General features: G+C 53.5%; 7 protein-coding genes across 7 annotated transcripts; 2 read left to right on the forward strand and 5 right to left on the reverse strand.

The window, feature by feature from the left end:
- Positions 1-273: 273 nt before the first annotated feature.
- On the reverse strand, positions 274-2,943 carry J4E92_004527 (uncharacterized protein; the record flags this gene model as incomplete). Its single annotated transcript, XM_051495917.1, has 6 exons — positions 274-474; positions 545-1,140; positions 1,195-1,331; positions 2,146-2,326; positions 2,379-2,762; positions 2,826-2,943. The coding sequence occupies 6 exons, from the start codon at positions 2,941-2,943 to the stop codon at positions 274-276; spliced, it is 1,617 nt and encodes a 538-aa protein (XP_051353757.1).
- Positions 2,944-5,309: 2,366 nt separating this feature from the next.
- J4E92_004528 (uncharacterized protein) lies at positions 5,310-8,678 on the reverse strand (the record flags this gene model as incomplete). The annotated part of the gene is made up of 4 exons (XM_051495918.1): positions 5,310-5,609; positions 5,667-7,057; positions 7,111-7,552; positions 7,602-8,678. 4 exons carry the CDS (start codon positions 8,676-8,678, stop codon positions 5,310-5,312), a joined length of 3,210 nt encoding a protein of 1,069 aa, XP_051353758.1.
- A 3,130-nt stretch (positions 8,679-11,808) lies between these two features.
- On the reverse strand, positions 11,809-13,292 carry J4E92_004529 (uncharacterized protein; the record flags this gene model as incomplete). Its single annotated transcript, XM_051495919.1, has 2 exons — positions 11,809-12,450; positions 12,501-13,292. 2 exons carry the CDS (start codon positions 13,290-13,292, stop codon positions 11,809-11,811), a joined length of 1,434 nt encoding a protein of 477 aa, XP_051353759.1.
- A 762-nt stretch (positions 13,293-14,054) lies between these two features.
- Positions 14,055-14,793, forward strand: J4E92_004530 (uncharacterized protein; the record flags this gene model as incomplete). The annotated part of the gene is made up of 2 exons (XM_051495920.1): positions 14,055-14,381; positions 14,452-14,793. 2 exons carry the CDS (start codon positions 14,055-14,057, stop codon positions 14,791-14,793), a joined length of 669 nt encoding a protein of 222 aa, XP_051353760.1.
- Positions 14,794-15,214: 421 nt separating this feature from the next.
- J4E92_004531 (uncharacterized protein) lies at positions 15,215-17,045 on the reverse strand (the record flags this gene model as incomplete). The annotated part of the gene is made up of 2 exons (XM_051495921.1): positions 15,215-15,772; positions 15,828-17,045. 2 exons carry the CDS (start codon positions 17,043-17,045, stop codon positions 15,215-15,217), a joined length of 1,776 nt encoding a protein of 591 aa, XP_051353761.1.
- A 2,168-nt stretch (positions 17,046-19,213) lies between these two features.
- J4E92_004532 (uncharacterized protein) lies at positions 19,214-20,269 on the forward strand (the record flags this gene model as incomplete). The annotated part of the gene is made up of 2 exons (XM_051495922.1): positions 19,214-19,355; positions 19,404-20,269. 2 exons carry the CDS (start codon positions 19,214-19,216, stop codon positions 20,267-20,269), a joined length of 1,008 nt encoding a protein of 335 aa, XP_051353762.1.
- Positions 20,270-20,727: 458 nt separating this feature from the next.
- Positions 20,728-22,395, reverse strand: J4E92_004533 (uncharacterized protein; the record flags this gene model as incomplete). Its single annotated transcript, XM_051495923.1, has 1 exon — positions 20,728-22,395. One exon carries the CDS (start codon positions 22,393-22,395, stop codon positions 20,728-20,730), a length of 1,668 nt encoding a protein of 555 aa, XP_051353763.1.
- Between the last annotated feature and the right edge of the window lie 390 nt (positions 22,396-22,785).

Raw genomic sequence — 22,785 nt, forward strand, 5'->3', positions numbered from 1 at the left:
TAATCTGTGAACTAAGGCCGAGCCAAGCTCAGACGCAATGGCGTGTTATCGACGCGTACTAGCTACTATGGGAACACTACGAAGTCGATAGTTTCGCACACGCATACAGATAGGCCGATCTCCCAATGGTACGTATCGCAAACTCTCCGTATGCACATCTGAAACATTGGCTAAAGATCTGAACGGCGTCTTCCATCAATTATGGCACTGGGCTTATCGTACAGGCTCCACCACCGCAATATCTGGGGATGTTCGTGAAACCAAGAGCGCTTCTTAGCTGATCAATCGCATCGTGACCTCGACCGTAGCAAATGTGCCTGCCGAGACTGGCATAGCCCTGAGCAAAGTCGGTCCAATACCCCTCCAAAAGCCACCCAAGCCCTCGCCCTTGTACGTCTTCGCGAAGCAATCCCTCATACTCTTGTACTTCTGATCCTTGCCAAACGCATCACTCTGCATCTTGCTCTTGATTACCTAAAAGGTGGGTGTACGAGGTCAGTATATGTCTCACGTGCACTTCGTACATGGGGAATTTTGAACGTACATCGAAGGGATATGAACTGATCCACAGCACTTCACCCGCAAGTCCACCATATGCCGCGACCTTTAGAGTAGAGATCTCCTTCCGGTCAATTCCGTTGCGTGCAGCGTCCGCGTTCATCATGTACTCAAAGGCGGTGAACCAACAGCCGTAAGCTTGTGCTTCGCGCATGAATGTGACAGCTGTGCCACGGTAGACACCGCCAAGTACGCCTTGGTGTGCCGAGAGTTTGCGCACGCAGTCGATCGGGCCGGCATAGAGACGATTTGGACCGTGGGGTTGTGTTTGCAGTCTTATACGGATGTGCTCGATGGGGCTGGATAGAACGGTATTGGCGATACCGGCGAATGCACCGGCGGCATAGTATTGCGAGTATGACAATTGACCTTTTCCAGTCTTGGCTTCGTTACTGGCTTCGAAGGCACGTCGCGCATAGTGGAAGCCGCCGAATTGGATTGATACACAAGCTCCGATTCCGATGAGTGGTGTCAGTGTGCCCTTGTAGAAGGCGAGGGCTCCTTCGTTTTGGTAGATCTTGGTCGCTGCGTCCAGGGCACCAGAGTATTGTGATGTTGTTTGTAATCTCACCTTGACAATGTCTGTCGAAGTGCGAAGTCAGCATATGTCTCACACGCAGTTCGTAGAGATTTTACCAAAAGGCTGTCCTATTAAGACTTGCGCAACTCCTCCCACTGCACCTGCGAAGAGGTCTTTGAGTGTTCGAGAAAGACCATCCTGAACTGGAAGCTCTTCCTCAATATGAGGTTTCGACATGTTGCTCCTGCTCTTTCTGTGTTGCCGATATCTCTTCTTGCTCGCTGCTCTCTTATCTCCGTCAACACGGACCCTTTAGAGGGGTAGTTACGACGTCACCGGCCTTGAACGCACTGTTTGCGCTCCTTGCCTAAGTGTCGACAGGTGCAGGATGTCCCTGTAGCTTTTTGTTGGTATTAACAGTTTGATGCTATTGCGAGGGTTTTCAAAGTTGTCCAAGGGCTTTACAGGCCAATGGCGTGCTCGTGCACAGACGCGCTAGCGATGCCTTGGATAGCCGACGGGGTGGTTAGCCTCGAAGCGGTCATCGTTCGCACTACATCCTATAGGTACAGATCGCGATTACTGCTGACTGATACATATTATTGAGCCTTCTGATATAATCCGCGAAGCGTACCACGGAAAGCGTCCAGTCCATGTGCAACGTGCGCCAGCTAGTATGTGTTCTCATTCAAAACTTGATGTGAATTCTTTACAGTATGAAATCGACAGTGATGCAAGGAAATATACATACGCAAGATGTGAGACGCTGTAGAAAATGAACAAGAATCAGACAGCCGCCCGGTATATCCCGTGGTTTCCCCATTCCCGCTAATCGACATATCCATGCCATGCGTATACAAATGCTTTGCGCCCGTAACATCGACGCATATATACAAGTCAAGGAAATAAACGGGAAAGCAAAGTGTGTATAAAACAAGCAGGTCGTGCTTCATGTCCCATACCACATGTCAGCGAGCCCGTGAACGAACGACAAGTCCCCAGGCTATTGGTAAACGCCTGAGACTTATGTGCAATGCGTAGCAACATAGGAATGCAACTACCAGCACTTCAGCCTCCTCCACCAACTCTTTTTGGGCTCGTCCTCATCATCCTTCTCATTATCCAGATACGCCGCCGAAGAGTTCGGGTCGCGGTTCGGATGCGATTGAAGGGGAAGAGCGGCAGTTCGGTTCGCAGGGCCGTCTCCGGCAGTGAGTCTCCGCGCTTCTACTACACGACGTACGAGCACTGTCCGTCTTGTTAGCCATGTCTCTGCCGTCATCTGCGCTGCAGGACTTACGCGCAAAAGTCTCCTCAATGTTGACCATCTCCCTCGCACTCGTCTCCATAAATCCGCACTTTCTCCGCCTCGCCCACTCGAGACCCGTCTTCGCTTCTACCTGTCTTTGGCCCTGTAAATCGCACTTGTTGCCTACCACGCACTTGATGGGCGGTATCTTGCCATTGTCTAACCGGTTCTCGGTCTCCATTTCTATCATCTCCATGAAGTAGTCGAGCGCGTCGAGCGAGTTGGCAGATGTTATATCGTAGACGAGGAGGAAAGCGTCGGATTGCAGGTTCGAGGCGGCCCAAAGACCGCGGTATTCTTCTTGGCCGGCCGTGTCCGTGAGCATGAGGTAGTAGGGGACGCCATCGACGGTTCGGGTTACGGAGTATGAGTCTTCTGGAGGGGTGTTAGTCGTGTGAGGCTACAAGTTGCGACGAATTCGCGCGCAGGGGGATGTACCTATTGTTGGGTCGTACTCAGATGTCCATTGGCTTCTCACAAGCCGCAGCGTAATCGAACTCTTTCCGCATCCACCATCACCGCACACTGTAATCGTGATTCTGTTGCTCTCGTCCATTGTGTCCTTCTCTTGCGCTTGATTCTGTGTCTGCGATTGTAATTCTTGTGACGTGTATGCGCTCCCGTTCAGGCGGTATTCGTGTCGTAACCGGATCCGTTTCGAGTCGTCAACTCTCGTGGGTGCGCTTGTCGCAAACCGTCCTTCCGAACCAAGCACTCCCTTTTCTCGTGTCCCGTGGTTCCACGCAAACGCAATCCTTCCAAGTTCCCGCGCAGATATGTATGGTCCTGCAATTCGCGTTCGGAATGTGTCGTCGGAATAGGTCACGACTTTGGCTGAGGTCCGACCAAAAGTAAACCCACGACAATAGAAACAAGAAAAGATATCGCGCGTAGGCTTCGCAAGTTCGCGTTATCGTCGCAGCGGTCCAGACAAACGAAGAACCAGGAAATGCAAAAGTACAAAAAGGCAGAGGCAGCGCAACGCAGGCGTTCCTCTCGTATGTGTAATACCGGAAAGCCAACCAACAAATTAATGAAGCGAACAGTGCCCCCAGCAGAACGGAACGGTCCCTAGTACTATCCAAAGCCGCACAGCGTTAGAAATGAATCAGGCATGAAGCTCAACCCAGCCTAGGACTAAGTGAAAAAAAGAAATGAAGGACGAAGATCGCTTCCAAAAGCCCAGCCCGTTACCTCTTTTGCGTGCAAGTATCCGGGGACCATGTCCCCCATCGGCTCTGCTGCGCGCGCAAAGTTTCGGTGCGAAAGAGGGCCACAGACCCTTGTACCCTTGCATCGCGCGCGCCGCTTCGACATGTCATGGCACGCACCAAGGAAAACCCACAGACATCAGAGCCCAGATAAGGCGCTGCCAGAACGCTCAGGCCGCAGGGGATCGAAGGATCCAAAGGATCAAGCCCGGAAGACGGCCCCACTTGTTTGATTGGGAGGCTGGAGCGGGCTTGGGGAGGGGGGAACGAGGGAGGCAGTCTGCCAGAGCCCAAGCCATGTGGGTAACAACGTGCGATGGACCAAAGTTTATTTGCCATGTTGAACTTTGAGCTTTCGTCATTGGAGCTCATGGCCACGGGTCTCGATGCCGAGGCACACGAAGTTTTTCCCACCTCCAACTACCGTTCTCGCAATACCCAACCCAACGACTCCTCACAAGATCTAGGTTAGGCTCAGAGAATACCCAACGAGTTACTCGGCATGGCGTTTTCCCTAGGCCCCCCAAATCTAGATGCTATCCATGGAACGTAATCTGCCATGTGTCCAAGAGACTTGGAACTAAACCCAGTGATGCCGGGGCTAACTGTCCGGGAACCTGCATGCTGCCCAGCTTCCTTCCTGCCAAACCCCCTGTTCGGTTGTGTTCCTCTTCCTGCTTCCGTGGAACACATGCAGCGTTCTAGCGCCACATCACGCGCATTCTAGGGCTACATCCAACACACCCTCCCCGACCTTGTCAATGTCCCACGCGCCTGTCGCAGGTTGTCAGACTCCAAGCGAGGACAAGGCCGACATCAGCGTCGTAGGTTGGACTTGGGATGCCCGTTGTCTTATCGTACTTCGTGTTCGCTGCCAACCTTGGAAGCCGCGCAGTTGCGGTGCGCCTCGTACAAACAAACAGCCGTGCAAACATGCTAGGATTACGCACTAGATATGGGCAAAAGGGCCTTGTTATCCTAGTTAGCGGTTGATGTTATGATCTGACTTGACGTATGACAAGTGAGGCCACTCGACGCCACAATTGCGGCGGGGATGGATGGTCGCGTCGCGTCACTTCGCTTCGACTCGAATCGTAGGCGAGCGAGCAAACAAGCGAATCGACGAGATGTGCGGGTGGGGGAGAGATGCGAAAGAATTAATGGGTCAAGGGCAACGTTGGGGTTCGCCATGACGCTTCAGCCAGGTCATGCAATCGCGTTCCACTATTCATTTTGACATGATCTGATCTGATGCGACATATATGATTGATTGATTGATGAGTGATACCGTCCGTACGCGTGCGCCCCACGCGATCCTGATAAGCCATCCCGTACCGTTGCCAAACGTCGTTGATATATACAACAGAATAAGAAGACACCTGATAAAGTGTGCCCAAGACATGTACATGCATATTGCGCCTCATCTCTCAGCCTCCAATTTGTGAAACCCGCAGTCGAATAGCTCGACCACACGCCAAACCTTCCCCACGTTGTTGACCCAAGTCGTAAAACATCAAACGGATATAGAAAGAAAAAGGATGTGAGTCTAAAAACTCCCCCATGAGAAGCTCGCTTCGAGCAAGCGAATGTGAAGTTCGTTAAAGTGAATATAAGTAATGGGGTATCGTTTGACCAAAGCGGAGAATGACACGAAACAGGAGAGAGAAACCGCGAAGAAGAAGTAAGAAGACGACGTTCAGATCCGTCGTGCTTATGATTCCGGCTCCGTCACTTCATCGATCGACGGTGGGGGAATGAAGCCCTGTGAAGCAGCAACTTCTATACGTGGCGCCTTTGCAGCATGCGACTCACTGATGCTACCTTGTTGCGGCGAACGTTTGGTGGAAGTGGCCATTGGCGAAGGGATAGTAGACTGTTGTCCGCTCTCCGTCTTCGCATGAGGAAGAATAGTCTGATGACTTGAGTGGCTTGTAGGAAAGTGGCGTGGCGAAGCACTCTTTTTGCTCTTGTCACTGGCCGCAGACGACGTTCTAGGTGACACTCGTCCTTGCTGTGAGTGTCCCTGTTAGTTTGATTATGTGGACTAGATGTGAGAAGATTAACTTACCTGTTTAGCCCACCGTAGTCCGCACGAGTTGCACAAGTCGCGGTTGCCCGATGGACCTCGCCGCCACTCGGGTGTTGTTCTTGTATGGCAATTCGCACAGTCCTTCTGCATCTGACCTGCGCCCTTTCTGCGCTTCCTCTTCTTTTTGGCTGCCAATAAGCTCTGAACCTCTTCGGCCAGGTATCGGTTTCGCTTTTCCATTTGTCGGAGCTCGTATTGCCAGCTTGTGCTTCGTGTCGTCTTCAGTTCGTCGAACACGTTATCGTCTGAAGCAAGACTTTGATCCTGGTGTCCAAGCTGTAGACCGTTGTGGCCAGCAAACGTCGCAGGCGATTCCTCGGTAGTGATGAAAAGAGGATTTGTGTTTGATGTGTTTGGCGTATTTGACCCGGTGTGGCCGGTCAGAGATCCTGCGGCGGGCGATGCTGCTCCTGACATCTGCGTGTGTACAGAGTTATGAGAGTCGCGTTCATGCTTGGTGTTCGTGTACATCGATGGGCGGCCAGCATTGCTATTTCGCGAATACTTGAGAAGTCGCGTTTGACCAACGACAAAGGTGGGTTTCTGGCCCTCGATTGCATCTCCGGGGTAGATGGTTGTGAAAGCCTGGAGGACCTGGCCACGCTTGTTGATCATTTCGTGCTTGACTTCACCTTTCCTGCCACCTCTGGCAAGCTCAAGGATACGGCCGAACTGGATCTTAGACTCTTGGCGCATAAGAGATTGTATGCTTGTGCCCACAAGCTCCTCGGGTTGCTTGTCGAGTAACTGACGTACGTTGGACGAGACGTACAAGAACATGCCTGACGTAGACATTTTGGTCCAAAGTTCGTTGTCACCAACGCCTCCGGATTCGCGTACGATAGCCTTGCTGAGAGTATAGACTGGGCGCTCGCGACCCACAAGGATGATGCATTTCCGGCCCTTGCCTTGCTCCGTGTGAAGGGAACCGTGACCTTCGAACCACATGTAGCCGCTCTTCTTTCGCCGTATCCTAAACACGACATTGACCGATGCGCCGTTTGTGGTTTCCTTTAACTCTCGTGTAACCGGGACGATGTCGCTAGGATGGCAGACAGAAGACAGGGCAGTCCCAACAAGCTCACTTGGGTCGTACTCTAGTATCCTGTTGCTGGCCGGTGACAGGTATAAGAAGAGTCCCTTCAGCGACAAGACATGGACGACGTCGTCGCTGTTCTCAAGCAGGACCTTGTCCCAGATACGTCTGGTCATCTCCGAGTCACCGCTACCGCTGTATGCAGCGAGCACGTTGGACACCTCATCCTTGGAAATGGTCTGACCTTGCTCGGCTGCTTGTGGCTTGTGGTGGTCGCTGAAAACGTAACTGGGCATCGACATTCCGCGTTGGTAGTTGACTCGGTACGAACCGTCTATAACATGATCAGCTCACACACGAGGTGTTGTGTTAGATGCGGAAGCCCACCTGAGTTCTTGTTCGTCATGGCTCCAGGCTGCTCGACTAGATCGACCTGGAAACCAACGAAGAATTTCATCTTGCCGCCAGGCTCCCAAGCGATAGGGATCATAGTGAGCAGGTTCATGAACGGCTGGCCGCCTCTTCGGTAATTGATCAAGCTGATCTGCGCCTCGGCACGACTCTCGATCATGTTCTTGAGATAGTATACCGAATCATCGTCAACGTAGTTGCGTTTGATACCCGATTCTACCTTGCCGTCAGGTGCTTGTAAGAAACGGCAATTCCGCCCGAGGATCATATGTCTCGTGTAGCCGGTCAGTCGTTCGAAGTTCTCAGAGCAGTAAACAATGGGAATGTCGTCCAGCTCGGCATCGCAAACGACGAAAGCGCACGAAAGATCAACGGAGCCGATGTCGATCTGGGGTTCAGGTCGAGTAGCTACGCGCATCTATTGGCATATCAGTATGTCAATCTCAGTACACTGTGTCGATACGTACCAGCACTCCGAGCATGTCAAATCCGGTCGACGAGTACGCATTTTTGAACTGCGTCTTCATGTGTGGGTTGTTCGCTTTGGTTGACGGGAACCCGCCGGTGGGCGCCTGCCACGGAATCTTGAAGTCTGCGAGTTGCTTCTTCATGACCTCTTTAGACAGATCTTGAGCAGGGTCCTGTGCGACGGGTTGTTGGTTCTGCAGTGAGGCCAGGGTCATGCGCGTTGGAACACTGTTGGAAGAATGGTGTTCACTTTGGGGCCGGGAGTGGGACCGCATGCTGGACTGGTCCTGGCTGGTCGACCGACTGAGGAAGCTGGATCTGCCGGACTTGACTTCTGGTGTATTGTTTAGGGACGGACGTTTGAACTGGTCTTGGGTCTGCCCTGACGGAGTATTGTCTCCTTGGGGAGCAGCGGGCACTGGTCCTACAAAGTCCTGCTGGATGGGCGAGTCCAGCATGGGTGTGTTAAATTGGCTGCCTGGGAACATGTTCATGTCCATGGGTGTCATGGCCATCGAATCGTCCATGTCCAAGGGCATGTTCATGCCGTTCTGATACGATCCCATGTCCAGGTCGAGGGAGTTCTTCTGGTGCATGGGCGAGGCGTAGGCAGAGCCAGGACCGCCCATGGTCGGAAAGGGAGAAGCCTGGCCTTGGAACTGTGTGTTGATGTTGAGGTCGGCAGCCGGCATTTGGTCACTCTGGATGTCGGCCGTGGTGCGCGGAAAAGCGGTGTTGTTGCGCATCATGTTGTCCATGGCAGCGGTTGACATGTCGAATTGGAAATCGTCCATGTCTCCGCCATTGGGATCACCGAAATTCATCATGCTCAGCCTGCGCGTGTCGGGGCTGCCCAGGTTCATTTGTTGTTGTTGCTGCTGCTGTTGTTGGGGCCCTCTAGCGTATACGGGCATACTCCGGCGGCGGTTGTCCTTGTCGTTCTGCGCGACGATGGAGTCCAGCGACTGGCCCTCGACCATGTTGAAGCCGTTCATGCCGTCCCCATTCATATTCATCATCATGTTCCCATTGGCGGCCGGGTTGAAGGGCCGGGTGGGATATGGGTAGCCATTCATGGTGGCGGCTAGGGCGCTACGGGCTCAAGAGCGGCAGGAGCAGGCAGTGTCGTCCGGCACGGGGTTGTAGGCATCCACGGGTGTGGGCGGCGCCCGAGGGCACGGCGGTGGTGCGCTATCGCTTGTCTCGCTGGTGATGGGGGAGTCGCGGCGGCGGGGCGTGCAGCGTCTGACAAGCGACATCCGGGGGCGGCGACAGATGGGGGGGGGCTCCTCGGCCTGGGTGCAGTGCAGCAGGACGGGGAGTCGTCTGGGGCAGATTGGGCGGGTGAAGTTGGGATGCGAAGAGCGAGCATGTGTAGCGTCAGTGGAATGCGCTAGGTGCCAAGCCAAAAGGCCGCGTGCGGGATAGCTGCAGAAGATGACGGAAGCATGTCAGTGGCTTCACGCGAGCAATTATCGGGGGCAGCCCGGGCACAAGCACTCTCTGAGCACAGGCGGAGCGGCATGGGATAAGCAAGAGGCGAGCGACTCTGCAAGCAGGGACCAGCTATGGTATTTTGCACTTTGCCATGCTCTGCCCTACCGGTGGGACCGATGCACGCAGCCCCCCTCGCTGCGGTCCTGACTGGCACACATGATCTGACAATGACGGCAATCGCCTGAGGCTCGTTATCGGTCTGACACTGGAGGATGGGCTGGCCTGCAGGGTGGCCCAATTGGGCTAGCTTGGCGGGTGCTTGGCATGCCCCGGCTCGAGAGTTTTTGGAGCGACAGCGCCGACTGCACGCGACGGCAAAATGATACTGAGGAGCATCGCAGCGCGCAGTGGTAGGAGACGTCAATTGGACATGACTGCACATACTAACACCATCGATAGCCCCCCGGGCGCTCGCACGACACTCCCGCCAGCCGCTCCGCCCGCTGCAGCGATTTCTCTCCACCGAGACCGAGTCGATCGAGGCCGCTACCGACAACAGTCTCAAGCAGATCCAGTCGATAGAGGCCCAGCTCAACACCCACCTCCAGCAGCCCATCCCCTCCGTCGACCCCGAGACCCATGGCACCTCCGAGTCCGCCTCCGACGATGTCGCTGAGCAGTACTACATGTACAAGCAGCAGTGTACGACCGCCGCCCCATCCTGACTCCACCCTGCTGACGATCCGTAGCCAAGCAGATGGGACATCTAGGAACTCAGATCGAGCCGCACTACCAACCGCACTCCCTCCTGAACCACCCCCCATCGCCCGCCGACGTGACCCTCGAACTGCTCCTCGCCTCCGAGGCCCACCAAGGCCATGTCACTTCCCTATGGAACCCCGCAAACGCACGCTACATCCACGGCATACGGCAAGGCGTCCACATCATCTCGCTCGAAGTCACTGCAGCCCACTTGCGGCGGTCCGCCAAGGTCGTGCAGGAAGTTGCGCGGCGGGGAGGCATGATCTTGTTCGTGGGCACGCGCGACGGGCAGGATAGGGCAGTAGCGCGCGCTGCGGAGCTAGCCAAAGGATACCACCTGTTCGAGCGCTGGATCCCAGGAAGCATCACCAACGGCCAGCAAATTCTCGGCAGGTGCAAGACCAAGGTCGTGAATGAGTTCGACGAGGAGGTCTCCGGCTTCGAAGAGCAGCTCTTCGACCGATCTGTCCTCCGGCCCGACCTGGTCGTCTGCATGAATCCCCTCGAGAACTACGTCCTGCTGCACGAGTGTGCGCTGAACAACATTCCCACCATCGGCGTCATTGACACCAACGCGGACCCCACCTGGGTCACGTACCCCATCCCTGCCAACGACGACAGGTAAAACATCTCCCACCAGCGGCTACTGTTTCAGGCTAACACATCACAGTCTACGCTGCATACAAGTCATCGCTGGCGTCCTAGGTCGTGCCGGAGAAACCGGCCAAAAGCAACGGCTTGCGGCCGCCGCTGAAGGCCGCATCACCTACCGCCCAGCACAAGGCTTGACATTAACCAGCACAGATGTGGATGCCAAGAGTGCAGAAAGCGTGAGACCCGAACGCAGATCTGTAGGACGGATGGGTACGAATGTCCCCCTGGAGCAAGTCGACGAAGCAGCGGGACCGATAGACACGGGCTTAGAGGATGCCAATGAAATGGCCACCAAACTGGACGAAGTGGCCAACCACGAGAGCCATCGGACGAGAGAAGGCAGAGATCTTAAAGTCACCTCATAGAGCGTTTGTATAGCATGTAAATCTACAGTACGAATATTATGCATAGGATCAGGTCTCACCTTCACGCGCACGCTTACTCATGCCGTTATTTGTGTTCAGTTGTCACGCCTCAGCACCACACCAAACTTCAAACTATCGAATTTGAGCGCCGTATGTCACGACACCAACTTCACAAGCGCGCGTCCAATCTTAAACACCAACAGTAACGTTTCCATCCCAAGCGAAACATCAACACCATAACATTCCCAGTTCTAAGACGTAGATCTACGAAGATCTCCACGGCACCTATCCGGAACGAGCCTGAGCTCTTTCCCCCGGAGCCACCCACAGCAGCGCAGCGCACCCAGCCAAAAAACACCCCGACGTTGCGATAAAGCCTGACCATTCACATTCGCAACCGTGCTAGCAGCACCACGGAACCTGCAACCGCCCGACTAACCTCTAGCTCAGGCCCAGGAGCCGAGCCGGAAAAAGGAGGAAAAGCACATACTGAGAGTCCCGAGGGCAAACTCGCATTTGTTCCGATGCAGGAACATGACGTCATTTGTGCTAGTGCATCGAGGCGCGATCGGGAATCTGGGCCGCATCGAATGAACAGTGCTCACGCAGGGAAGCCCCGTAGTATGGGGCGCGCATTTCACCGGAGAGGATTGAAACGTAGTGAGGCGGTAAAGGAAGAAGGGGGAAGGCAAAAGCAGGCGGTGTGGGGGTTTTAGTACTTGGTTGGTAGAAGGCGAATGAGAGATATTATTAGGTAGGGGTTAACTGCAACTTTACGGGACGAAGGCTATCAAAGGGGATGGGATGTGGAGTTCTATACAGAGAGTTTGTTTTCAGGACTACACATTAGATCGATGGTGTGCTAAACCGGCCGTTTACCAAACCAACATAGTGAATGCCACGAAGGGGAAAGGGATTATGGTTGTTTCGAAGCGTCGACCAAAGTGTTGAAGGTGCTGTACCGCCGGAGTAGCTGGGCTTTCGAGTCCTAGTCGAGATCGTCGGCGCTGGTTTCTGTTGCTTTTGGCGCTGCGGCTGCGGCGGGCGCTGGGGTTTGGCCGTAGAAGTCTAGTTTGCCTTCGCTCTGGAGGACGCCCATACGGTCGTACAGTGAGCGAGCTCGAACATACGGGTCCAGCTTCCAGTAGTTCTGCCTCAGCTGTTCGGCAATGCTATCCCTTTCTTTCCTCTTCTCGTCCGCTGGCGCACCCTCACCGGCGTGTACCCACTCCAGCACGGAAGTCTCATAGTTGTCGACGATCTGTTGCCTCTCGCTTTGCAGCTCCTGCTTTGGCTTCTCTTCGGCCATCTTGTCGTTCTCGCCAGGCACGGGCTCTGGGAACTTGTACTCCCACTTCTCCTCTCCACCTAGTTCAGTTGGAATCTGCGACTTTGGGATGTAGTTGCTGAGATCGTCGATCGTCTTTGCAAAGTGCACCTTGCCGGCGACGACGGGGTCCAGCCAGCCTTTGACGATACTCCACACGGCGTTGAAGACCCAGGGCGCTCGGTAGACGAGAACGGTGCCAAGCGATTCGGGGTAGTTGGCCTCGAAGCACTTGATCATGAACTTCACCGGCGTGTAGTCCATGTTGGCCATAGAGAAGTCGGTCATATCGAAGACGATAGTCTGTATTCGGTTAATCATTGCAAACAATCCGGGGAAGAGAATAGACTTACGGCTGTGTCAATCGGAGGCCTCAACAGCATGCGTGCGGTCTCAATAGTGTAGACAGTGAATCTTTCCAGACTTTCCTCCGTCTGCTCGCCGGCTTTGTGTAACCTCGCGCGAACAAAACACATCGGCCTTCCTTCAATGTCCAATCCGTGTAGATAGCTCTTGCCCATACGCAGCTGTGTCAGGAAGTCTTCCGCGTTCTTCTTTGTCTTAGCATCGTCGCTTGTAGTTTGCGCAGCGGCGAGCTCTCCGTTCTTCATGATGTCGTCGTCGACATGCATCTCGTTCAATCTCCACTGCATGGTAGAGATCATCATGACCAGCGCCTTCTCCACGTCCCATTTCCGTGCGCGGAGGAATCGGAGAAGGAGTGCATCGGGGTGGTCGTGCTTGACCATCATCCAGAAGGTCCTTCGCAGCTCCTCTGGGGGAATGTTGGCGATCGCTGCCTTAAACTCTGCGGTCTGGCCGAACTTGTCGTCATCGGCGGATATTGACAGCCTGCTAATGTCTGACGGGGTCGAGCCTGTCGAAGCAGTCGACGCCTTGTCGTCTGCGCCCTTGTCGCCCTTATTCCTCTTGAACACGTTCAATCGACTCTTCTTCTTGTCCTTCTTGCCGTCCGCTGCCGCCTCACTTGTGGTCGGTGATGCAACCTCATCGACCGTGCTTGCAGCTTCCGACCCCGCTTCCACGCCGAAAACCTTCATAACGATCCCCCATAGCTCACGCAGCTTCTTGTCCTCTTCGGGTGTGAGGGTTCCCGGTCGCCCGGCGGGGGTGTTTGGTGCCATGACGAGGTAAGAGTCTGTGAGGTCTGCGGTGTTGAAATGAGTCGGGGTGGATTTCCTGGCTGTCTTGGGCTCTGAAGAGCTTTGTACGAAGGGGACGAGTAGCACGCCGCCAATTGCAATGCCAGCGACTATTCCTACAGTCCACAGGTTGAGTCCGCTTGTCTTGTGAGGTGCCGGTGCCGTGCTTCGCCGACTGTGATGTAGTAGGTTTGCGCGTGTGACCGGATTCGTAGAGCTATAGGGGGCAGGTGGGGCGCCGCGATACTTTGGGTTATACACGGATAGTTGACGCTTGGGTGTAGAGGTGTGCAAAAGTCGTCGTAGGGGCTGTGCGCGAGGCAACATGGAAAAGTGTCAGGTCGCTGAGCTGAGCCTCGTTATGGCAACTGCTCGCGTCTGCTTAGTGTGACGTCGGCAGAGCTTTCCGGATACGTCGGACGAATATGTAGCCGCGATCTACGTACAGAATGCAGCAGCGGGACGCCTTAGAGCAAGCTGCGGGCAAGTGCGTCTTGTGATAGTTTGCTGAGCACAAAGTATCCGGAGACGTACAGAGAGGCGTACTTTTGGAAGCAAGAACAATGGCATCATCGACCAATTGGTCTTAGCGCGATTGCCCTGCGTGTGGGGTACTGTTTACTTCGTATCAAGCTCCCGAACTAGGACCGCGTTTCAAGATCTCAGAGGCGTCACAGTACCAGACTGCAATTGCGCGACTGTGCTACCAGATTCACAAGGAGTTACATCTACCACCGTGCAAACATGGCGTCCACAACACCCACAACAACGCCCTCGTACCGGCGCACACGCAGCAAATCACCACGCTCACGTCCGACCACGCCCCTCCGCCCGTCTTCCCGCTCCTCATTACGCGACTCATCCCAACGCGGTCGCGCTGCTTCGGCATCTGGCAACGCGCTTGAAGGCTTACAGGATGGATTCGCGGAGTTGAGCGACGCCATGGCAGACCTTGAGCAAAACTTCTTGCAATTGCAACTTATGCACGAGAGCCTGGCACGTTTCTCAGAGAGTTTTGCGGGGTTCCTGTATGGAATGAACATGAATGCTTTTTGCGTAGACTTCCCGGAGGTGAGTGATGGGAGACTGAAGAGAAGATACAGAGGAGAGAGGACGCGGGATGGTACTGACTCGTCACTAGGCTCCTGTTCCAGAATCCTTCAAGCGCCCACAGAACCAACCTGATCAAGGTGCCGCAAACCTGAATCGCTCTCAGGGCCCAGAAGATATGGAAGCGACGTTCCTAACGACCGACACTTCGTTCGTCGACAACCCGCCGAGTAGCAAAATCCACTCCAAATTCCAGAACCCGCAAACACCAGCACCTGCTACGAGGACAAGTGGTGTACCTAGAGGAAGAGGGGGAATACCACGAGCAGGCGGGCGGGGTGGTATACCTACACGCGGCGGTGCACCTAGAGGAACCAGGGGTGGTACAGGCATAGCAAGAGGTGTCGCTGGACGGGGTCGCGGAGCACGTTGAGAACGTCGGACAAATCTATGGTGATGTCTCGATGCGTACAATTTTCATGGCAATGAGGAAGCCTGTTCTATGAACGTTCTATTATCCTACTTCGTGGTGTAGGGGTTGCATGGCTACATTGCTAACTGTGGTGCAACCTAGTATTAACTTCCAGAGTCGACATCCGTCTATTACTACCATGATCCATTCGTCCCAAGATGACCTTCATTACCACCGGTATAGAACAAAACAGGCATTGGGTGCAGCCATCCAGGCTGTCGTCTTCCTTAAGAAAGGGGTATACTGCGACCAAACCCATTAAACCAAAAAAATGCGTCAAAGTCGTAAAGAGGAAATGCAGGGTATCAAGTGGAAGTTTCACTTCCTAAATAAGAAAATCGTCTCCAGTCGACCGATCGAGGGTATCTCGTAAAGACGTCGTTTACGCCAATACTCCAGCAAGACCCTTTGCGTATTGGCTGCTGCTCTCCTTGCGTAGAGCCCATCCTTTGATAGCGATTACTACAGTCGTCCAAGCCATGAGCAGCGCGGTAAGGCCCATGACAACCGTAAAGATGAACATAGCGTCGAGGTCGTAAGATTCCAAAGCTGCGACTGTGTCTTTGTTGCTGACCATGAAGGTGATACCACCCGATATCAGACAGAATGCGGTGATGATTTCTGTAGGCGGCCGAGATGGCAGGAACGAAGTCGGCGGTGAGATGTAGAGGGTTATGTAGGTAAGACCGCGGGCAAGAGCAAAGGCCATGAACATGCTGCCCCATTGGGTATGGATCATAGTCGAGACCATTGAGCTCTGATGGTGAGAGCTCATCATCTTGCCTAGTAGCATAATGATGAGGGCCGGGAGCGGGTTCATCGAAAAGCGATATTGGCTAGGCTGCTGCCAGGACTCGTTTTGTAGCGAGCTTGCTTGAGAGGCAACGACTCCACTGTTAAGAAGGTCGCGTACTCTAGTCGATTCGATGCACATGCCCAGCTAGGAAGAGTGTTAGCGACATTACACGGAAAGAGAAGGAGCGACCTTTACTCACCAAACCACCACCAAAGAACATCACCGAAATCGAAACATGTTCCAGATCTTGTGCAGTCCATGCATCGCCCCACGCAGCCAGGTGTTCGAGGAAGACGTTTGTGCAGCCGTAGAGCCAAATGACGAAGGATTCGGTAAACTCTGCCGAAGGTAGTGCCGCTCTCCGACGACCGACCACCTCCTTCGGTGGCTTCACGTTCCAGGCCCATCCGAAGTCTGCAAACGCGCCCATCCATCGACCTAATGTGAGGAAGCCATATAGAAAGAAGATCCCTCCTTTTACTGTGTGCGCCAGGACGTTGAAAACCGCTCCTCCTCTTCCGATGCCGCCGTAGACGATGGCGCCACTTACCACCGCTGCGAAACCTTGGACCAAGATTGTGCGCTCGATGGCAACGTAGAGCAAGCGAATCGCCTTGAGTGTCCGTCCAACTGCGAAGCGCGCCACACTACGAGAGAAGAAGTTTTCCACCGAGGTGTTGCGAAGGAAGCCGCGTTTTTCGTCGTCGCCATCGTCGTCGCTACCGAAAGAGTCGTCTTCATGTGTGGGTCTTCGCAGAGGGCGAGAGAATTGTTGGTCTTCTGATTCCACGCTGGGGGATTGAGAGGGATCATACAGAGAAGCTGAGTTCCGCTCTGAGCCCTGTCCCGAATCCCCTGACCATCGCGACGGCGCGACTGCCTCTTCGTCGTGTACGCGCTCGTATCTGAGCATATTGGCGGTCGTCATCGGCTCGGCAAATTCGTCCGCGTTCGAGTGCGACTCCGACCTGCCAGCGTAGGCCTGGATCAGAGCCATGAACACCCATGCTGAAGCGATCCAGGTGATGGCCCATCCCATCTTGCTGTGTGCATTTCCTGCGTACATCTCCGGTGTCTTGTGGTCGTATACGAGGCCGAGGACGAGCGCGAACGCATTGGTGGCGAGGAAGATCATTTGCGAGGGGAGAGTATATCTTGAGCGAGCGATGCTAAACATGACTGCGATTGGCAAGATGACAATCCAGGCCAGGACCTCAAGCCCGACGTGCCAGTACATAAGCGAAGCATGCTCCGATAAACTCCAATAGCCTTCAAAGCCATTGTCCTGCGGTTGTGCCTTCGGCATATCATGTGCGCTCATGTTCATTTCCTTGCTATCGCCATGCGCAGCTGCCAGCGGTAAGAGCTCAATTAGCAGCGCCGCGGTGGCTATCGTCAAACTCCTGCGATCCGGCATGTATGTTATGTTCAGGGAAGGATTAGATTTGTTAAGGTGGGATGTATTGCGCAGCGCTCAGACAACTGGAATAGCAAGACGCAGACCAGTCGTATGAATGGCTGCAGTACTTCAGGATGCGCTGTCAAAGCAACAAGAAGATGAGGGATTCAAGGGAGACAAAGCAGATGTAACAGGAAGAAATGTTTCAATGCATGTGGCCGCCAGCGCTATGGGCGTAGCTCGCATCTATATTGTTTCCGGAAGTTTCGGAACGAAGTTTGAGCAAGTCATTGTGACAAGAGTTTGTCAGCTGCGAAACTCATCCGATCGCATGGCATTCTTCGTTGGCTGTGACGTCGGATGTGATTGTCAGGCGCGGCGTGGGTCCGGGCAAGCACGGACAGAGGGCCATTCCGTCAGCCACCGCTAATGGGATTTTGCGAGCAATCCACCCGGCAAAGTTCGCCATGTTAGTCTTAAGGTTGTGGCTGCAGCTATCTCATCATGACATTGAAACCTACGGCGAGTTTGGCCTGACAATTGAAACAGCCTCATCGCCTTTGACTTCGTCGCAGACTCAGTGAGTGTGTCACGCCATGCCTGCGACAAGGCGGATATACAAGCGCCTGCATCGGATTCCGGTGACAACGACCATCCGTCTCGGCCTCCCACACTCGACTTGCGCTCGAATCGAAGATTCACATGCGATCTTCACCACCCTGTCCTAGGGCACGCCGGAAGCTAAGACCGCGCGCCTGTCAGATCCCAGTTTTCCTTCGCGATTTTGCAAAAATTCAACCACCGCTATCTCCAGGCTTTGTCCGAGCTACACACTCGCGAAAGACATCATTGGTGCTTACATCAACCATAGTCACCTGCGCCATGTCTCTAATCCACTCAAGCTTTGTTTTCTCTTGGCAATGCACGCTAGAGGCGGATATAATCCAACGCGCAGACCGCAAGATGATCAAGCTCCGATTTCCATGTGTTTTGCTGGCATCCGGCCAGTCCCGGGCTGACACACCTGTGGCTCAATGTGACAGAAACTTGACGAGAAGACATCATGCCATGGTGCCTCAACCCGAAGGTTCAAGATTGTTTCGCAGCTAGATAAGGTTCTAGAGCCGCAAAACTCGTTTCGGAGTATTTATCCGCCTATTCAAGATCGCTTCACTTCCATTCTGACGCAACATTACAATCAAGAATTGTCGACGTTGAAGGTAGCACTGGGCTCTGCAACCCCGGCTTTGACTCAGACCTCCAAGTTTCTGCCTAGCGCTTGAGGTACTCAATAAGCGCACTTGAGGCAAATCCGTCACCGATCCTACGAGGTGTAAATCGCGAACATGCGAAAGGTGTGGGGCCAGCGGGCATCCATTCGCTTGGGCCTCGCAACTATACCTTCTTCGACAGCGATTCTTCATCATCTGATGCCGAACGCCAAGTGTCTGACATATCTTTACATACTCTACACGGACTTTCGGAAAGTGTGAGACCGACATCGCTGCTTGTTGTTGCCCAGGAGGAATCATTACCATGCGTGTTGCAACTCGGGTCATACGATCTATCCACCGGAAGAGGACGACAGCCATGGCATGATGTGGATGGATTGAACTGACGCGTGGCAGTGACTTGAGACTTATACCCTTCATCAGTCTCATCACCGATGGCTTACACGAAGTCATTCCAATACCTACTTCGATATCTTCATGCGATTTACGTCTGTTTGATCAGGTCGTACATGCAATCTGACATGCTCGGGGACGACACCTAGATGCCCACACAAGATTCAAGCTTACGCCCTATGCAACGAAATATCGTTTTGTATAGCATGACTAGGCACGCATACTGGAGAGCTATTATTATGCAGTCTGCTGGACGTAGTGCCAACCAGCAGAACGAACTGTTGGGCGCGTCAGCCAATCAATAATACCCTACGAATCTCGCTAAGCTTTATGGTTCTTGAAATTCACAAATATATTGAGTATCAAACTTGCGAGCTTCAAGAACGCCTGGCTGCTGTGTGGTCTCGCTCATGCCATCGTGATGGGCTTGGCGCCAAGTCTCCGAATAGTCCACGTGACCGCGCGGCGGCTGGAAACATCGACGTGCGCGACCCATCGAGAACCTCGCGCGCAACAGACCCCGACTACCTTCACCCCAGCAAAACACGCTCCACACTAAACATGCTTGATATTGAGGACTTTGACGCGGTATATCGCAATCTCCACTACAACGATGGCCTTGTTCAAGAGATTCAATCATACCGGACTGCGCTCGGCGGGCGCACCTTCTTCGAACGGCTGCTGACACTCCTAAACATCAAGGGCAAGTCGCGCACACTGTTGGGCCTCTTTAAATGCTAACTGGAAATAGGAAGCAAGATGTACCCGCCCAAAAGCTCACAACAGCTTCAAGAGCTCCATCAGCGCATAACCTCCTCCAACACCACACTACACAATAAGCACTGTCTTGTATTCTACCTACTCAAAGATTTATCGGCGCAACACCACGAAGCGACAGAGCTAGCTGAATCGTTCGCGAAAGACGTACATCTCGAGAAGCGATTCTGGACATTCGTTGAAGGACTCTGGTTCCTCGACCACCTCCAATTCGCGACCGCCGTCGGACACCTTACATACCCCGGCATAATACCTACCTTCCCCGACGAGATCATGTACACCCTCTTGACGGGGCAGGATAAAGTGAGCAGCATGGGCATGGCAAGGGATCCGAAAGATGATATACTGGCGCTAGCATACTACAACTGCGTACGGCCGCCGCTGGAGGATCAGAAGACCAGGGACGAGTTCGCCAAATACCTTGCAGGTCGCAATGTCACGGAGATGTACCAGTGGATTCACAGCAGACCGGAGTACGAGCAGCGACCACTGCTAGAGATCCTTATCGAGCAGACGCTAGATCACCAACCTTGGTCTCAGGACCCCGAACGCGAGATGTACACGCGAGATGCCAAGGCGTTTGAGCTAGCGGGATTGCCGTTCAGTGAAGACGAAGAAGAGTTCATCGAGAAGTTCCTGACTGAAGGCAGAGGCAGGACCTTCCAGAGCGCACAAGATCTGGTTATGATGCGCAGGATTGCCACAGGCAAGCTGAGTGATGTTGCGTCTGATATGGGCACACGCGGACGCAGGATTGATGGTGTGAACTGGGAAAGTTTGAAGGATGGTGTGAAGAGGGGGTTGGGGCCCAGGAAGCATGAGCAGACCTTCGCCGTCTAACACGAACAGTCTGCGGAAGAGATTTCTCATGTTACCCAGTATCTAATGCATAGCGAAGGCGTCTTGGTATAAATTCAACGCGGTGCTTTAGCCTGGCACACCTGTCTCTGATCGTCTCACCAATTGCTCAACAGGAAGCTACATCTCCCATTCACAGCGCCTCGCTCAGAACACTACTCAGTCATCACTCGTATGTCGTGTCCTTCGGTATTAACTACAGCGCCACGGCTGACCAGTGCTGTATCTTGAAGTCCGCGCTACTTGGCAGCTGAATCCCACTAGTGTTGGTGCTCAGTACTCAGCGCATTCATGGGAATCTACTCCTCATTGAGACTTTGATGTCATTTAAGATTATTGTTACATTGAAATCGTATGTGGTGACGCGGAAAGTACATCAGACAACACTATGGAGCAGAGGTCTAAAGGGAAAAGAAGACGATGCAAAAGCGAGCGCAACATCAATACACATATGAGCTCCTAGCTGATCTTGGCGTGTTCGCTCCACTTCCCATTGGGCTCGAGCCTGGACTCAAGCCACCTCTTCGCCTGTCAGCCCCGAAGAACCTTTCCAGCTCTTCCGCCGGCCCGAGTACATCCTGATAATAGCTACTTTCGATGCTCTTCTCCGCCATAACATCATTGTCTTGCAGTACATTAAGGCAGAAAAACACCATGTTTCCCAATAACATGTTGCTCCTCAACTCGACCTGCGATGCGACATCGTGAGCGCTGACCTCCTCGCCATCGTTGATGTACAAGCGTGTCTTATGGGTCGCCGTGTCAAGATCAATGTACGAAAATGGTGATTTGAGCGCTATCTCGGCGAGGACGAGTCCGATGCGGAAGATTTGGATGTGCTTGGAGAGATCGCGATCATCTCTCCTTTGGCGATTCATTTGGTAGCATTGGTTCAGGGTACGTGTTGTCATCGAGGAGCCAGGCGCTGCGGTCAGCATGCTAGCCCACTTCCCATCCTTCGTTCTCCGCCAACGTACATTCGAGCAGTCGAGGAATGACAACCATTGGCTTCCTATCAATCGGAAACAGCCTTGGGCGATGCCAGTCGCTATCGCATTCTGGTCTTGAGAGTATAGCGTTTGTGAGCCGAGGTAGACATTCTGATCGCGAATCACACTCGATAGGGCTTCCTTGTACTGCAAGTCAGAGAGAAGGTTTGTTGGTGGATTCTTGACGGTGAAGCCTGCTGATGTTGACAAAGGAGGTATCATGTAGCAGTCATCCTGCGTCCTGTTCATGAGACTTGACACAGCAGTAGCGAAATTCTTCGGCACCAAAGCTGGTTCGTAGATAGCCTTCAGGGTCACAGGATGGACGATGATCTCATGGCTTGCCCCGTCCATGTTGAGCAAGAACGCGAAGTCGCGCTTATGAATGCGAGGGATGGATAGACCGAGATGTAGTCGATTGTTCCGGCTGGAGTCGCTACATCGATGTAATCGCTCAGCATCTTTTTGGGCGCGAACGGCGTCCAGAACCCTGCTCTGTATCGTATCCGTCCTTCCGTCTCCGACCTTGATAATCACTCGCCGTCCAGGGAGTCGCTTAACTTCCGCAAAGATTTCTGCGTGTTCTCGCTCGAGGTAGAAATCGGTAAAACGTTCGAGCATGGTGAGTTTTTGGTATAGTCGCCTGAGACGCTCTTCTAGGTCGTTCGCTTTCCCAAAGACGCTCAACTCGAATCTGCGCGACCATGTGGTGTTGTGGCGAATTCTCCAAAGACACTCCTTGACTCGATCCTCGTTACTCAAGTGCTGAGTTTCTCCATAATATCCTCTCCTAGACTCAAAATTAAGGGCAAGGCCTCTGACTCGTTTGATGTCGCTCTTGATACTTCCGGTGATCACATTCACAGTACCGATTGTGGCTGTGATCCTTTCGTGCCCTTCTTTTCCAAACAAGATCCTGGTGTGAACATCGGGTCGATGCACTTGGAGGTCATATTTCTGTTGCCAGCTGTCTAGAGATAGTTTCGCAAAGTCAAGCCCTTCTTTGATGTCGAAGAGTCGTTGGGATAGTCGTCTCCATTGTCTGATTTCAAGGGCAAAGGTGTGTAGAGCCTGTCCTGCTGTATAGAGACCAGAGATAACGCCAAGAACTTCAGCCATGGCTCGTCCAGCTGGAGTGTTGGGTCGCGTTGAAGACGCGGTTGAGATGTATCTTCTATGACGCTAAGGAGCAGTGAACTCGCGTGCGGCACAGCCGGGAAAACTTTGAGTCGTGTAACAGCAACAGCTGCCGAGCGCAGGAACTGTATGGTGCAATTTCGTGTAAGATGTAGTGCGAGTCCAGGATATCAGCGCGGTCGGATGGGGGCTGGGCCATCTTTTAGAGGCGGCAGCCTGAAGTATTTTCGACATTAAATGGGCGGCCTCATGACCCACGAACTATTGCGGCTGAACAGATGCGAACATCAGCTCGCCGGCATTGGTGTGGGGTATTGAGGTGACATTGGTCGGAATTGGCTTCATGCATAGCGGCACAGGGATGACGTTACC

The sequence above is a fragment of the Alternaria infectoria genome (genome assembly GCF_024043175.1).
Source record: "Alternaria infectoria strain BMP 0036 chromosome Unknown scaffold_6, whole genome shotgun sequence".
NCBI lineage: Eukaryota > Fungi > Ascomycota > Dothideomycetes > Pleosporales > Pleosporaceae > Alternaria > Alternaria infectoria.